The sequence below is a fragment of the Ursus arctos genome, unplaced genomic scaffold (genome assembly GCF_023065955.2).
Source record: "Ursus arctos isolate Adak ecotype North America unplaced genomic scaffold, UrsArc2.0 scaffold_13, whole genome shotgun sequence".
NCBI classification, from domain to species: Eukaryota; Metazoa; Chordata; class Mammalia; order Carnivora; family Ursidae; genus Ursus; species Ursus arctos.
This window is the reverse complement of record NW_026622797.1, coordinates 24839059-24854612: the sequence shown is the minus strand read 5'-3', so window position 1 is coordinate 24854612 and position 15554 is coordinate 24839059. Positions and strand designations below refer to the sequence as shown.

The 15554-nt window shown below is 37.3% G+C and overlaps 1 protein-coding gene and 1 long non-coding RNA gene across 3 annotated transcripts in view; one reads left to right on the top strand and one right to left on the bottom strand.

Moving 5' to 3' along the window:
• The window catches only part of TXLNB (taxilin beta), a 43367-nt gene extending 33533 nt beyond the window's left edge, over nt 1–9834 (bottom strand). The window contains exons 1-2 of the mRNA XM_026504910.4: nt 9680–9834; nt 6973–7413 (exon numbers count right to left, since the gene is read on the bottom strand). Of these exons, the coding sequence (XP_026360695.2) occupies nt 6973–7399 (427 nt within the window). The 5' untranslated portion in view covers nt 7400–7413; nt 9680–9834. The remainder of the gene's footprint in view (nt 1–6972; nt 7414–9679) is intronic.
• LOC113259502 (uncharacterized) overlaps nt 1–15554 on the top strand; it is a 282949-nt gene that overhangs the window by 49484 nt on the left and 217911 nt on the right. The gene's annotated exons all lie outside the window — the stretch shown is intronic.

The following is a 15554-nucleotide window of genomic DNA, read 5'->3' as shown; positions in this document are numbered from 1 at the left end:
TGCATTGTTTACTGAAGTTCAAATTCCTCTTGGCATCCTATGTTCTTATTTGCCAAATCTGATAACTCTAATGGCATCAAAGAATTTTAGGTCTAGAAGGACTTTAAAGAGCATCCAGACAACTGGTTAATTTTATAGATTAAAAATCTAAGGCCCAGCAAAGGCCAACGTTACATAATTAGTAGTGGCAGAGCCAAGGCTTGAATCCAAGGTTTGTCTACTTGCTCTAAATCACTCCATTCCCATGTGGAATTTGGATGCCAGGAAACCCGGAGAAATAAAAGGAAACTTTTTCTTAAAAAACATGACCTCATTCCTAACAGCTGGTTTTGTCCATCTCTGCCCAGTGAGTCAGTTCAGATTAGAGACTTGGACTAAGACGGGGAGAAGGTGGGTGTGAGAGGTGCCCCACCAGCTCTCCAATTATGGCCTGTGGCGTATCGTGCTGCATTTAAACTGATAATCTCTGCTGCCCCACCTCCACTCTGCTTGCGCTCGGAGTTATTTCTCAAGCAACAGGGAGAGATGTGCATTGGTCAGGACATCCCTTAATCCTTGTCTTCAGTCCGGGAAAGGGGCCCACAGGAAGACTGTTGTCCTGAGTGAGTGTTGTCTCTTAGAGGAAAGAGATTGCTGTGGATCAGATTTGGCCCAGGAACCAGATCACGTTTGGTCCATGGAAAGTTCTCAGTAAATGTCAGTAGTAGTAGAACAAGGCAAAGCCAACCTGTGCCCACTAGCAGCATGTAAATTAAATGAACACTGTCTTGAAGACAACTCTGTGATTGATTAGAAGACAGACAGGTCTTACCCTCACCTGTGCCATTGAATATATGTTTAGGATAACTCTCGGTATGAGTATGGTCACATAAAACCATTACGTGTCTCATTTGGGGGGGATAAAAACATTTGAGTGAGTCCAGTAGGTCTCTTTTTCTCTCCACACTAAGTATCTTCTTTCCGTTTTATTTTCTTTAACTGTGAGAAGAGGGTTTTGTTTTGTTTTGTTCTGTTTTGTTTTGGGCACACTCACTGAGGTACCTTTCCACTCTCATATCCTGTTATTTTGCATAGAAGGTCAACATTTAGAAGCATCAGTCTGTCATTCAAAAATGATTTCGCCCTTCAACAACAACAACACAAAAATCCAGGAAATTGGACATAGGCATGTACAGAATGAATAAATTTGAGACATCAGGGAGCTTAGTTTTTAAACTTCCATTGGTTTGCTGTGCAGGATTATTGTGGAGAGAGGAATAGACAGAGAAGTTGCTCATCTTCTAATAAAGGCTGTAATTACAGTTCCACAGAAATGGGGTCATTTGATGATAGTGTCAGACACAAGAAACAGACTAACTTTTTTCAGGGACATCTTTTTGGGAAGGAATGACCTGCCTTTTCCCCAATGTGTCATTCCAAAGCAGTGTGATTGTGAGATTAGTCACAAAGAAAGCAAGGGACACACCTGAAGTCCCCGTTAAAGCTGGGGAAGGCACATGAAGGGCATATGGCCATCCCCCCCCAAATACTCAGTTTAGTAGTAAGTCTACAAGGAGGTAGGACCACCTGAGCAACAAGAACAGCCATGCCACACATGGCTATGGCCAATGGCACAGCTGTAGACTGAAGGAGTATTGTAATACAAAGGAATGATTTTTACGTCAAAGAAATTAAAACACTTAAATTGAGATAATGAAATCAGCTATATAAATGAGGACTGAGATTTTTCTTAAACTTTTAGCATAGTGATAACTGTTTATACTAAGTTTATGTAGATTTGATGAGTGTCTAAAACCTGCCTTTTTCTCTTCCCAAATTATCTTCCAGAAATTTGGGGCTAAAATTTGGTCTTGGATACACAAGTGTGCCTCTCTTTCCCCTTCCTGATTTCCATGTGATGTGCCAGAAGCTTAAAGCTGGAAAAGATCGTGGATGTTCTGTTTCAAGTGTTAGACCCAGATTCAAATTTCAATGTTAATTTTATTTTCTAACACAATTTAAAAATAGTGACTATGATACAAATAATTCCTGAGTATCTATAGATATCTTTTGAGAGAAATATGATTTGTGTATGTTAATAAAAAGGACAGTGTAGTTAAATTCACACTGGACTAAGGATAAGGACTAGACCCTAGGTTCTAGAACAGACTGTGTCACTGAGTAGCTGAGAAATACTTTTTACAGAGTCTTCAACTCTGGGTCTAAATTTCCCTCTCTATAAAATTATTAAGTTGACTACATGGGTTCTGAGTTTAGCATTTAGGATTTGTTGATTCCATGACTGGAATAATTTTAACCATTTTTAGCTTGATTTAGACAACAACAAAATTAATAATGTTTGGATGTATATTTGTCTTCCCAAAATGTTTTGGGGAAAAAAACAACAACAAAGTTAAAATTTATTGAGATTTGCTTATCCTTCATTGTCACCTCTCATACTCTGTTTTTTGTTTGTTTTGCTTAGTTTTAATGGCTTATCAGTTTTGAAAATACTGCCTACTCTGTATTTTCTAGTTACATTGGTTTTTTTTTTGGCCAACATTTTATATCTTTTGTGTTTTAGTCACCTTGTTATATGTACTTGGAACTTTGGCCTCTCAGTTGCGGAGTGGACCTGGACTTCTTATTAGGTCAGTTGATGATATATTTGAACTATTAGCAATTTCTTGGCTATAACTATAAAGAAAACTTTCTTAAAAGAAAAAAAAAACTTTAAGATTCTAATAATGAGAAGATTATTCCAGGGAAAACAAAATAAAGCAAAACCTTATAATGAAAAAGAAAAATACCAGAAAGAACAGTAAGAAATGAATACATCCACTCCTAATTCTGATCAGAAGAGAGTGCTAATCATTTTGCTCAAATTATATTTTTCTCTCCCATTTGACCTATTTCTTTAAACCTCTCTCTCCCCATTTCAGACCTGGCCTAAAATCTAGCTTCCCTCTGAATCTACTCATGAACCTTGCAATCTCTGTTGATTCCTCTCTTCCCTGAATTCTTCTGGTTTCCTACCATCTCTTCCAAAAATTAGGTATTTATATCAAGGCAACAGTTTATTCCCCTTTCACAGTGAAACTAGAAATCAAACTAAAATGGATGAAACATATCATCTGGGAAAGTGCCCATTCTAAGGAAGAGTAAGTAAATGGGTTTCTGAAGATATTTCGGAATCCACTGTTCTAGTCAAGGTCCTCAGAAGGTACAACTGAAAGTCACCTGTAACTAAAGACAAAGCCTGTTAACTGAGCTATGGTAAATGCTCCTTAACCAATATTCCAATTAGTTTGTATGTATCTTCAATCCTGCAATATTAGTGACTTCAGCTCTGCCCCCTTGCTTTCTTTATGACTAATCTCACAATCACATCAACTAGTTGAGTAACCTTTTTTGTTACAAGCTTCAATTTCCATGTCTATAAAATTAGTGGGTTGACTAGATGTATTCTGAACTCAGACTGGACCTATGGATCAGCTTTGTTTTCCTCCCAGGCTTATGTTTCAAACCTCTGATTTCCTACTCAATCAGTTATCAACCTGAATATTAGAATGTATATTATATTTTATCATTGTTCTGTGCTTATTACTATGTGGTGCTTGTGCAGCCCACATACTGTGGGCAGAGAAGTGATTAATAAGACACTTGTGAGTCTGGAGGATGGGGTGGGGGAGGTAAGCATATACTTCAGATGTTGACAGGATGTGTCATGATGCTAAGGGGGAATCTGTTTTTGTTTCTTTCAGTTCAGATGCCAAGGGAAAAGTGACTCTATCAACTAAAGAGATTTAAAAATATTCCTCCAACTGCTCTGGTGTGTAGTGTGGTGTGTTGATTGTGGGAGGATATGCAGTCTCTGAAGGAAAAACAAGTCCTGGGTACTTGGGTAGTAGAGACATTTCCCAAATAATCAAAGGTGTTCTGTGAAAGAAGGGTCTCTTTGGCCAAGTAAATCCAGGACATGTTGTAAACTATGCCCATCTCTATGGGAGATTTTCATTGTTTTATATATTAAAGGTCAGAGAATTCTGGCAGTAGGGAAACTTTAACTTTGTCTGAAATCTCAAATATCCCAAAGTATATACTATGGAAAATTTTGGGTTAGAGAGCCAGAACATTTCAGCATCTCAAAAATACCAAAAAGGCAGATATTATCTGATAAACATGCAATAATGACAGACTCATCTTTGATCAAGTACCTAAGCAAAATCTAAGGATATATTTTTAGGTACTGGTCAAATGATTTACTGAAATTCTATAAAAGGTCCAAATAGATTCTAGAGAGGACCACAGCCAGCACTTCACTTTTTCTTCAAAAGGGTGGAGGAAGAACTTTCCGAAATAGCAGAATCATTGCTTCCACAATCTGTCTGTATCAAAATTACCCTGGTGCTTTGGCTCTATTCCAATCCTCCCAATTCTGAATTTCTCTGCTCAGGAACAGCATTTTTGATTAATTCTGTATTTGATTCTAATGCAGAGTTAAGTTTGAACACCACTGGTCTAGATGATAGTGTAGTGCCATTTAATTGGTGAACAGCTAAGAAGCCTGCTAAAGCTACCTGCAGACAGCTGAATCATGTTTAAAATGGTGGTACATATTTTGATTAGCCTAAAAATGTTTAAGTCATAATGTAGCCAAAACATGACAGCACTTAGAAGAATATGCTGATGGTGTTTAGAGGAATGGCATGGAAGGGTCAACGTTCACACACGTGAAGTTAAAACAGACACACCTGGCTTCACAAACATTGGTTCTGATTAAACATTCAGTTGAAATCTGGTAACTTGGAGATAGTGGCAGAATTAGAGTTGTGGAATTTTTTCTTTCTCTACAATTTCTTTGATTATTTGGTAGTTAGATGGTTAATATAGATTTTGAAATAACTCATGGAGGACAGGGAAAAAACCACAATTGGTCATCTTTAATTTTACCCCTACTTTTTTCATATTCCTTCTGTAGAAGTAGTTGTAAAGTGATAAAGCAAAAGAACTTTCCAGGTTAGGAACACTTGAAATCATAACCCTCCACGATATGACTTTGTACTGTCTTATGGGAAGTTTAACAATGACTAATACGAAGGGACATTTCCTAGATGTCTTGGATAGATCAGGAAAAACAGCTTTTGAACACAGAGCAACTTTATTCTCTTTCCCAAAGATCCAAAACACTTGAGTGATTCCAGTCTTGCACTTTGCAACTTGGTAGATATTTTTAGAGTATTATTTGGGTTATTTTATTCTTTATGTTGGGTGAATCAAGTGTCCTATTTAAATGTGTCTTTTAGCCCTTCTTGAAAGCATTGCCTGCAATGTGTTTTAAGTACCATATTGATATCCCATGCCAACAGAGACATGTTTTGGAATTCACAGATAGCTTGTTATTGGAATCTGAACCCAGTTCTGACTCCAGTGTCCATGATCTTTCACTTTGTCACACTATCTTTCAGAAATGAATAAGATATTATAGCTGCCCCTGATAGATTCTCTACTTCCCTGGGGAGGCAAGTATATAAACAAATGATTGATGCAGAAAATTTAATGGAGAGGTAAGGAAGGTGATGCTAACTCTAGCTGGGCATGTCAGGGAATGTACCATATAGAAGGTGGTATTTGTACTGAGTGTCACAGTGAAATTTACCAAGGAAGCCAGGCAGAGGGACTCTCCTATGTACAGTAACATGCTTTTACTAGTAGCTAGAAAATTAACTCTCTCATCCTTCTTTCACAGACATTTTTGGTGTAAAATTCCTCATGGTCTCCTAAAAATTTCCTGGGCCTGTTATTAACACTTATCCTACATAACAATTAGATTACATGTCTGTTTTTCTCTCCATACTTAGAGCTCCTTAACCAAAGGGACTTGATGACTTATTTATCTTTGTGTACTTAGCACAGTACCTCATAAAGACGAGGCATTAATAAATATTTGCTGAATCAATAAACTATGTGAGTAAAAATATTTTGTGTAATTTTTGACATTCTATAATTGATACATTTTTAAAGAGTTCTGTGAAATCAAAACTATTTTATATAGTAATAGAACATACTACTCAGGGATCTAACTGACAATCGTTTTATATACAAACCGTGTCTATATTTATATTTTGCTTAAACCAGATTCCACTAGCTTTGCTTTAAGCAATTTCCCTTTCATTTACTTGTTTATTCATCCTTATAACAAATATTTACTGAGCACCTAGCGTGTGTCATCCACTATCTTAAACACTAGGCATCCAATGATGTCTGAATACACACACAGTCCCTGTTCTTGATCTAAAAGAGCTAGGAGAAGGGAAGACATGTATTAAGCAAATAATCACAAAAAGTAAATGTACACTCTCAAATGCTGCTAAATGCTCAGAAGGAAAGGTACATGGTACAACAGAAACAGAAAACAAGAAGACCTTATCTAAGGTTGGGCTAAGAAAATGCCATTTGAATTGGGAGCTAAATGTTAAGCTATGTCCAAAGGGCTGAATGGGTAGGGATTTCTAGGTAGAGAAAATAGGATGTATGTGGGCTTTGTGGGATCATGGTATGTTAAAAAAAAACTGATAGAGAAGTTCAGAATAATTAACAATTAGGCAGTAGTAGTAGTGGTGGTGATAGGGGCAGAGAGTTCAGGAAGGAGATATTGCGTGGGTAGAGTGATGGGAGATAAAGCTGGAGAGACTGGTTTAGGTTAGACCATTAGGGCCTGAAAGACCATGTTAAGAATGTAATCTTTGTCCTAAGAGCAGTGGGAAACCATTGGGGAGACAGGGTAGGTGAGTAACATGTTGAAAACTTCACTTTCTCTCTTTTGAGGGGAAGCGGCTAAACACAAGTATAGCAAGGGAAGTGTAGGGAGACCCTGAAGGAAGCTATTATAGTAACCCAAAAATGAGATGTGGCTTTTAGTAAAGGTTGGAAGAAGTGCCTCTTTTTAGGAATCATCAAAGAAAAGTCATACATTAGAACATAACTACTTGCCTAATCCTTTTAGGATTTTCTTTTCCAATTTTTGCTCTTTATTGCTGACAGGATCTTTGGCTGTGGCTGGCTCTCCAGAAGCCATGGGTTCTCTCTCCATCTCTTCAGTGGCCTCATCGAAGTCCCCATCCTCATTGTCAGCTGGTTCTATGTTCTCAGGCTGCTCCTTTGCCTGGATGGAGCCCTCTTTTTCAGTAGCAGACCCATAGGTGTTAATGATGTCTTCCAGTTGTCGATTCAACTCCTCAGAGATATCATGAGCTCCCTGTTCAGACTGCACATCTGTCTTCCCCTCTGGTGCTTGGAGTGGGGTTGAGGAATCGTTATCTTGCTTCTCCAAGCCATTTTGACTGGGTAATGATGAACTGTCCCCTGGAGGTGTTGATTGGGGTTCTCCTGAGAGCTGTACAGAGTGATTCATCTCCATACTGGGAGTAATATCTAGTGGTAAGCATAGTCAAGTTTTATATGGTTAACCCAGTTACATGTAAAATGTAAGGATATCCCCAAAAGGGCACCTACTAATTACAGTTCTAACGTAGAATGAATGTACTTTCACAAACCATAGATATTGTAATTAGTTAGGTAGAAACAGTGGGAAGCCATTTTTCCAAAGTGAGTCACAGGAGTAGCATATTTTAGTTTTGGTCTTTAAATTCCAGTATAAATTCTATGATTGACATTAATGGAGTAATTCAAGATATTGTTTTTTCATGTTATATTTGTCATATTGCTTAAGCCAACTTGTGTTATCATTCTCTTACATTATTCTATGTAGACTCACAGTCATTGAAAGTAGGTGGATGTCTATATTTAAAATGTTAAAAGTGGTGTTATTTTCTTTTTCGAAGTTAAAACATTTAATCCAAGAGCTACTGAACTTACTAAAATCACTCATAACAAAAGCAGTCCTAAACTCTATTTTAATCCGTAAGTGAAGATTTGATAAATATGAGTACATTGATATAAATGTATTATTATACCACATACAGAAAATACTTTCTTGCTTTTTTGGTATTTTCCTTTTTCTCAGATGAGCAACACATAATTATCCATCAGCAAAATGCATATTCTGAGGTTCAAACTAGCTTAATTTTTGGGATAAAATGTAGAATGGAGGAAAGTACAAATTAACCAACAAACTAATTTGGAGCCATGGTATTGGTCATAATAATAATTTCTTGAATTTCTATAATACTTTTTGTTCCAATATAAAAACTGACTTTCTTTTAGGGGGAAAAACAAAAACAGATTACAACTCTTTTTTTCTCAGTCAAGAAGCTCTAGGGTAACTTTGTAATTTTTAAGAAATAGCAATGTTAACTGAATAGGGAGGGAATGAACTTGGGAAATAATCCACATATAATATGGCCTCTTTGGAAATAGGGGCTGAAGTACAAGCTGAGTCAAAGAATTCCAGGATTTCTGGCTCTCTCCATTTCTCCGGTTGCAGTAGAGTTTGCTTAGGCCTTTGAGTGATGGTGCATTTTATTTGTAAATGGGATCTAATGGTGGTGCTTCTAATTAACAGTGTAAAAATATGACCTGGTTCTCATAATGCACGGGTTTTGCTGTCGTGGTGACAGGAGAGGAGAAACAAAAACACACTGTTCCATGCACTACACAGCTTCCTCCTCTTGTTCTCAGGGCAGAGGAGGTCAGGTGCTGGGACCCCAACAAGAACGGAAAAGTCAACCTACAGCCTCTGCCACCCACTGATGGCCCTCATCAAGTACTCATTCACTTCGAAAGTACCTTTTTCTCTTACCCACTTTAATGCACAAACTTTATTATCAAATGATGCTGTAAACAGCCTTGTTGTTTTCATCACTGGCATTTCTTTAACCTGACCCCTACTTGTTGGGCACCCTCCTCTATATATAACTTATGCCTCCCCTAAACTCGCAGAAAGATACATGGCACCTGCTGTCCAGCCAGAAGTTATTTTAAGCTCTTCTAAAAGGAGCCATGGCATTTAGCACAACTTCTTTGAAAATCAAGGGAAGAGAATCCTTTTAAAATCAAAACTAAAAGCAGTAAACATGCACTGGCTTAAATACGTATGTGGGTTTTGAAGTGTTAGGGAGGCTTCTGAGGGTGGAATAACATTTAAAGTAAGCCGCAACTTCAAAGCAATGAATTTGAAACTGACTTTTCACAGGAGTTTTAGTATGGTTAGTCTCAAGGCAGAAGTTGGGTTGTATTTGATTTATTCTTCATTCCTCAGAGGCCACAGCCATTGATGTTTTTAATATTAATTCAATGGATATCCTTTAAGCTCCTAGCCCACAATTTACTTTAAAAGAGAATAACTGAGTCATTGTAAACCACAAGACAACTCAATTCCTAAAAGTAGCCTCAAGATAAATCAACAAGAGGGGAAAAAAAAAAAGGTCAAAGAACTCTGCTACTTTTAAATTGTTCCTTTCCATATGAATTAATTGACAGGAGAAATTATTTCCAAATTGTCTTAATACACTTTATTGCCTTTTTTTTTTGCTTTGCTCCTCTGAGAATTTTTCACTTGTACTGGGAGTCCTGCAGATTATCACACACATCCCTTCCTGAGTAACACATTTCATTTATAAATAAAACAATGGAAAGTTCTTCCACAGTTCACAGCAATCTCAAAGTTGCAAGTTTCAAACACCACAAACCGCACCCTACAACTTCTCACAGGGCATGGGGGAGCATTTGTCGCACTTACCAGAAGACAAGGAGCTAAGCAGAAAGAGAAGGAGAGGGAAGAGGCTGCAAAAAGCTAGTCAGAGGAACGGCGACAGCAGGAGACAGGCAGGCAGCTGTGTTCTTACAGGGGAGAGAGAAACCACACGCGCACACACACACACAGGCACCCAGGCGGCAGGAGAGCAGGGAGGGGGTGGGGAGGGAAAGGAACAGTGTATGACACAGCAAGAGAGAAAAGCACCCAAGTTTCAGTAGCTGTCTCCTGGGCAAGTGTCTGAGGAAAGAGAAACAGCTGGTAGATCTTAGCAGACTCTCCATGTTTTACCCTTTAAAAAATTTAAACTCTCACTATAGGCCTCTCTGTTAGTGCAATTTTTCACCGTTGTTCTTTTGGGCAGAGATCATATTTTCTTATTTCTTAGTTTATTTCCAGTGTGGTCCATGATTCATCTTTTTTTCCCCCCTTCTTATGCTAGTCTAATTAGTGTGAGATTTCTCATAGGAATCATGGGGGGGAAATCCAATGGCATAACAAAAAGGAGGTGGGAGAACTACTTGAATTCTGATGTCATTGGTTTGTTTGTAAAATGGGAAATACGAATGAAGGTGGCTGTCTTGGCACTGGGTTTGGTGGCATCTTCACGGACATGGTAATTGGCGTAATTGGCCTCAGAGCCCATATCTTGAGCATGTCACCACCTTCACATCTCAGATAAGCCCTTGGGGAGGCGGTCACTTTTTCTTCCTGAGTTGCGGCCTTTTCCACCAGCTGCTTTTCCATATTTTTCCACCCTTCTTACGTCTTCAACTTGCTCCATTATTAATCCTCCTCAGAAAAAGAACCCTCTCTTTATTCACCATAAAATGCTTCTCTCTCTTACCTTACGTCCATGCCCTTTTCCTTCTGTTTCTAGAAAACATGTTCCCACACATTTCCAAGACAGGTTTCTCATCAAAGTTCGTGCTCTTGCGACTGGCTGGGCATGATGACACTCATTGTGGTATGCAGAATAGTGCCACCAGAGAGACGTCCACATCCTAATCCAAGGAACCCGTGACATGTTACTTTACAAGATGAAAGAGACATTGAGACTTTGCATATGTGATTAAATTAATGATCTAGAGATGGGGGATTATCCACAATTATCTGGGTGGGCCCTGTGTAATCACAAGGGTCCTTAAAAATAAAAGAGGGAAGCAGGAGGGTCAGAGTCAGAAAAGGACTCAAAAAGAGGTCAGAATGATGTGGGGCCACAAACCAAGGGATTTGGGAAACTTCTAGAAGCTGGGAAAGGCATGGAAGTGGAGTATTCTCTAGATCCTCCGGAAGGAATGCAATTCTGCTGACACCTGATTTTAGCTCAAGGAAATTCATTGTGGAGTTCTTACCACCAAAATTGTAAAATAATAAATTTGTGTTGTTTTAAAGCTACTAGATTCATGATAAATTGTTACAGTAGTAAAGGAAAACTAAAATATTCTGCCCCCAAACATTTTCTCATACCTTTCTCTGAGTTCAGGGGAGGCATAAGTTATATATAGTTTGTTCCCAACAAATGAGGGTCATGATAAAGAAATTCCAGTAATGAAGACACTAGGCTCTTTGCTGCATCATTTGATGATAAAGTTGGTGAACTAAAATGGGTTAGAGAAAAAGTACTTCTTCCTAAATGAATGTGTCCTTGGTGAGGGCCACCGATGGCATACTGGACTGCATTAAACTGACATAGTTAGAACTCTCAGTGAATACAAAAGGTAAGTCAGTTCTTCTCAAATTTAAGTAATGTATGTATTCTTTTAACAGAATAATTTAAAGTTGAAATAAAAAAAAAGAACTTACCATGATTGAAATAAGTTATTATAAATATATATTATTTTAAAAACCCTAAGAAATGAATAAGTACAATTCAAATGAACAACATTACTTTTATGTGGCAGATAATATTTTGCTGAACCCAAATTGCTACTTGCAACATGAATATGGTACTGCCTCCTGGTCCTATTGAGTTTATGACATTCTTCTAGAGTATACCTTATGAAATGACTCCATTTTTTCAACACTTGGTCCATCCAAATGATTACATACCTGCCATAATTTCAACTGCACTTCCTCTGATACTGATGTATCATTGATAGCTCTTTCTTATTTTCTTGCAATTATTAAAGTAGTACTACTTGCATACCCCCACCTGACCATAACCCTAACGCTAATCCTAGATCTGAGAAAAATAAAAAGAATGGAATATTACTCAGCCATCAAGAAGAAATGAAATCTTGCTATTTGCAATGACATGAATGGAGCTAGAGTGTAGTCTACTACATGAAATAAGTCAGTCTGAGAAAGATAAATACCATATGACTTCACTCATATGTGGAATTTATGAAACAAAACACATGAACAAAGTGGGGGAAAGGAAAGGAAAAGAGAGGCAAACCAAGAAACAGACTCTTAACTGTAGAAAACAAACTGATGGTTACCAGAGGGGAGGCGAGTGGGGGAATGGGTTAAATAAGTGATGGGGATCAAAGAGGGCACTTGCAATGAGCAAGGGTGTTGTATGGAAGTGCTGAATAACAATATTATACACCTGAAACTAACATTACACTGTATGTTAACTAACTGAAATTGAAATTAAAACTAAAAAAAAAGTAGTGCTACTTTGAGCTAAGTTGATAGATATACACATGATAGTGATGGCACCAAATGACAGTTATCTAGGTGATCCAGAATAAGCTTGTACATTTTCAAATGTTATTGAAATGAATACAAACACACAAACTTGTAGCTCTCTAGAATCCATCTGTAGCCTGGTAGAGGCCCAAAGAACTAGGAATGTAAATAAAACAAATTAATAATAGTAGTATTTCATTTATTTATTTGTTTGTTTTATTATTTATTTAAAGATTTGTTTATTTTTGTGAAAGAGAGAGAGGAAGCAGGTTGCGGGGGGCAGAGGGAGAGAGAGAATCTAAGCAGGCTCCGTGAGCACAGAGCCTGACACAGGGCTTGATGTCACAATACTGAAATCATAACCTGAGCCAAAAGTCAAGAGTCTGATACTTAATTGACTGAGCCACCCAGGTGCCCCAGAACTCAGTGATTTTATAAAATAAACCTTTGTTCTATTAAAAGGAATTTTTTGGAAAATAACATTTTAATTTTTATGCAAATGTTATAAGAAAATAGAAAGTCTAATTTCTAATGCCAATACGAAAAAGTTTATCACAAGAAACAATAATCCCTTGTACCCCTCTCCACTCTGTTCCTCCAACCTTGTCATGATCCCCAGGGTTAATAATATTAAACTATGGCAGATATTTCTTCTGTGGTTTACTTTTTCATTTATAAATAAGATGCCTAGATTTCTGCCTGTCAACTCATCAGTTTTTGACATTATCTATTGTCTTCCCATAATAATAAAGATTTCAGTTATACCCCCCTTTTCCTCATTTTCTTCATAAAATGTAACTCATTTTAATTAATATTCTATATTTTCATTATTGAAAAAAGGTTCACTGCTAAATTGGGTAAAGCAGTGGGTAAAAGAATGGGTAATTCCATTCTTTTGTAAGTTTTTGTTTTTCATGGAGTTAATGATTACCTTTTCATTCGTTGAGTATTGAGAGTACTCTGTTTTCCCAAACTGCACAAAAGTTCTGGAAATGCCTTGCTATGCAATTTTCCCCAAGGTAAAATCTCTCAGATAATTTATACATTCTAGTATGTTCTTGGAGATATCACCCCCATATACAAACATCCCCAGAGACTTGACTTCCTGCCACAGTCTGGTTTGGTTACTTTCTCAGCCTGCTGCACAGCTGTGGTCCTAGCACTTCCCCTGATATCATCCTGGGAATTCCCTTTATCTCTCTCTTGTTTCCTGATTCCCATTCTTCCTCTTTCTTGGTGTACTTCCTCATTTTGTGAAACATATTGTATGCTGGCTTTCTGAGAAAGAACTTATGGGGGACTTTGTATGTCTCAAATGCCTTTTTTGCTACCCTTATACTTACTTGATTGCTTGGCTAGATGTAAACTGTTTTACAAAATGTAAAAAGCTTTTTTGATAAAACTTTTTTACATATCTATTGAATTTTTAAAGGCATTATTCCCTTGTCTTTTAGATTTCCTTTTTTTCCCCTTAAAAGTGGAAAGCCATTTTTATTCTTTTTTTTTTAGATTTATTTTATTTTATTTTATTTTATTTTATTTTATTTTATTTTATTTATTTGACAGAGAGATAGACAGCCAGCAAGAGAGGGAACACAAGCAGGGGGAGTGGGAGAGGAAGAAGGAGGCTCTCAGTGGAGCAGGGAGCCCGATGCAGGGCTTAATCCCTGGACCCTGGGATCACACCCTGAGCTGAAGGCAGACGCTTAACGACTGAGCCACCCAGGCGCCCCACCATTTTTATTCTTGATCTCTTGTATGATGCTCCCCCCCACCATTATGGAACCTTTAGAGTCTTCTCTTTATCGCTTATATTCTGATGTTTCACAATGATAAAATTTGATGTGCATCTTTTTTCATTTATTGTGTTGGATGCTTAATGGATTTTTAAATCTAGAGACTTATGGCTTTAAATTCCTTCTTCCTTCATCATTGTTACTCACCTTCTTCCTCCTCTGGGCCTCATATCCCTGAATGCAGAGTCTTTCTGGTTAAGCTTCCCCAGAGAACACTCCTTAGGTGTCCTGAAAGGGTGGAGACAGGTTACTTTACTTTGTGAGGTGGGATTGGGGACCCATGGGCTTGACTGTTCATTCCCTTAATTAAAAATCAAAACCTAAAACCCAACAAAACAAAACAAAAAAACAAAACAAACAAAAAACAGTGCTACTACTACTTTTGATAGTATCTCTATTTGCTGAGTATTAACCTCAAATTCTTTAGTCTTTTCAAAGTCTACCAGGAAAATTAATGTTGCTTCTAACTTTCCTGCTGCCTTTCCCTCAGCTCACTAACCCATTTCTGTCAAGCACTCTTTTTCTGTTCGATTATTTACTATTATGTCTTTTGCTCTAGTCCTTATTCATTATGGTTTGGGGTTTATAGATTCAATTTTTCTGGTTGCATTGAAGTTATAAGTTTCTACTTCTTGTTCTTGTTTGCTATAGAATTTTAGAGGAAAAAGAGATCAGAAAGATTTTTTACAATGCCATCTTGGAGTCGGGAAGATTTGTTTAACCATCACAGTGGTCCACAATGAAATATCAGCCAAAATCAGAAGCTTGAATACTAGAAGTATCACAGAGCCTTGGTTGTTCTTTCTTTTAGAGATACTGAAGAAGAAATTTCTGCATGGGGTGGGGGGCGAATTAGATTAAATGACTCACTTAAGACCTTTATCAAATATGAGTTTATTCTATACTTTTTTACTGTGGATTTAAGGGAAGCAGAAATCATGTAATAATTAAGATTGTAAGTCTGAAAATCAGGCAGCTTGCATATGAATTTCAGATCTGTCTTTTACTTAGATTATTTAATTTATTTATTTTAAGTAGGTTCCATGCCCAATGTGGGGCTTGAACCCACAACCCTAAGATCAACAGTTGCATGCTCTTCTGACTGTGCACCCTTAGACTATATTTTAACTTCTTCAGCTTCAATTTCCTTCTCTGAAAATGGGACTCCCTATTTTATATGACTGTTATGAGACTAATGTAGTAAATGTGGTCTATATAATGTACACATAATCTATGTTAATTCATTCCAATAATGACATGTTGAAGTGAAGCCTGTGAAATGGAAATTAATATTTTCTATACTTTTTGAAATTGTTGCTGCCTAGAAGCAAGGTTAAGTCTGAGAATCTATTGTATTATATCTTGGTCATCGTATATACTTGACCTGGGTTAGATTGGCATGGGGTGAGGAGCACATCTTTGTAAAT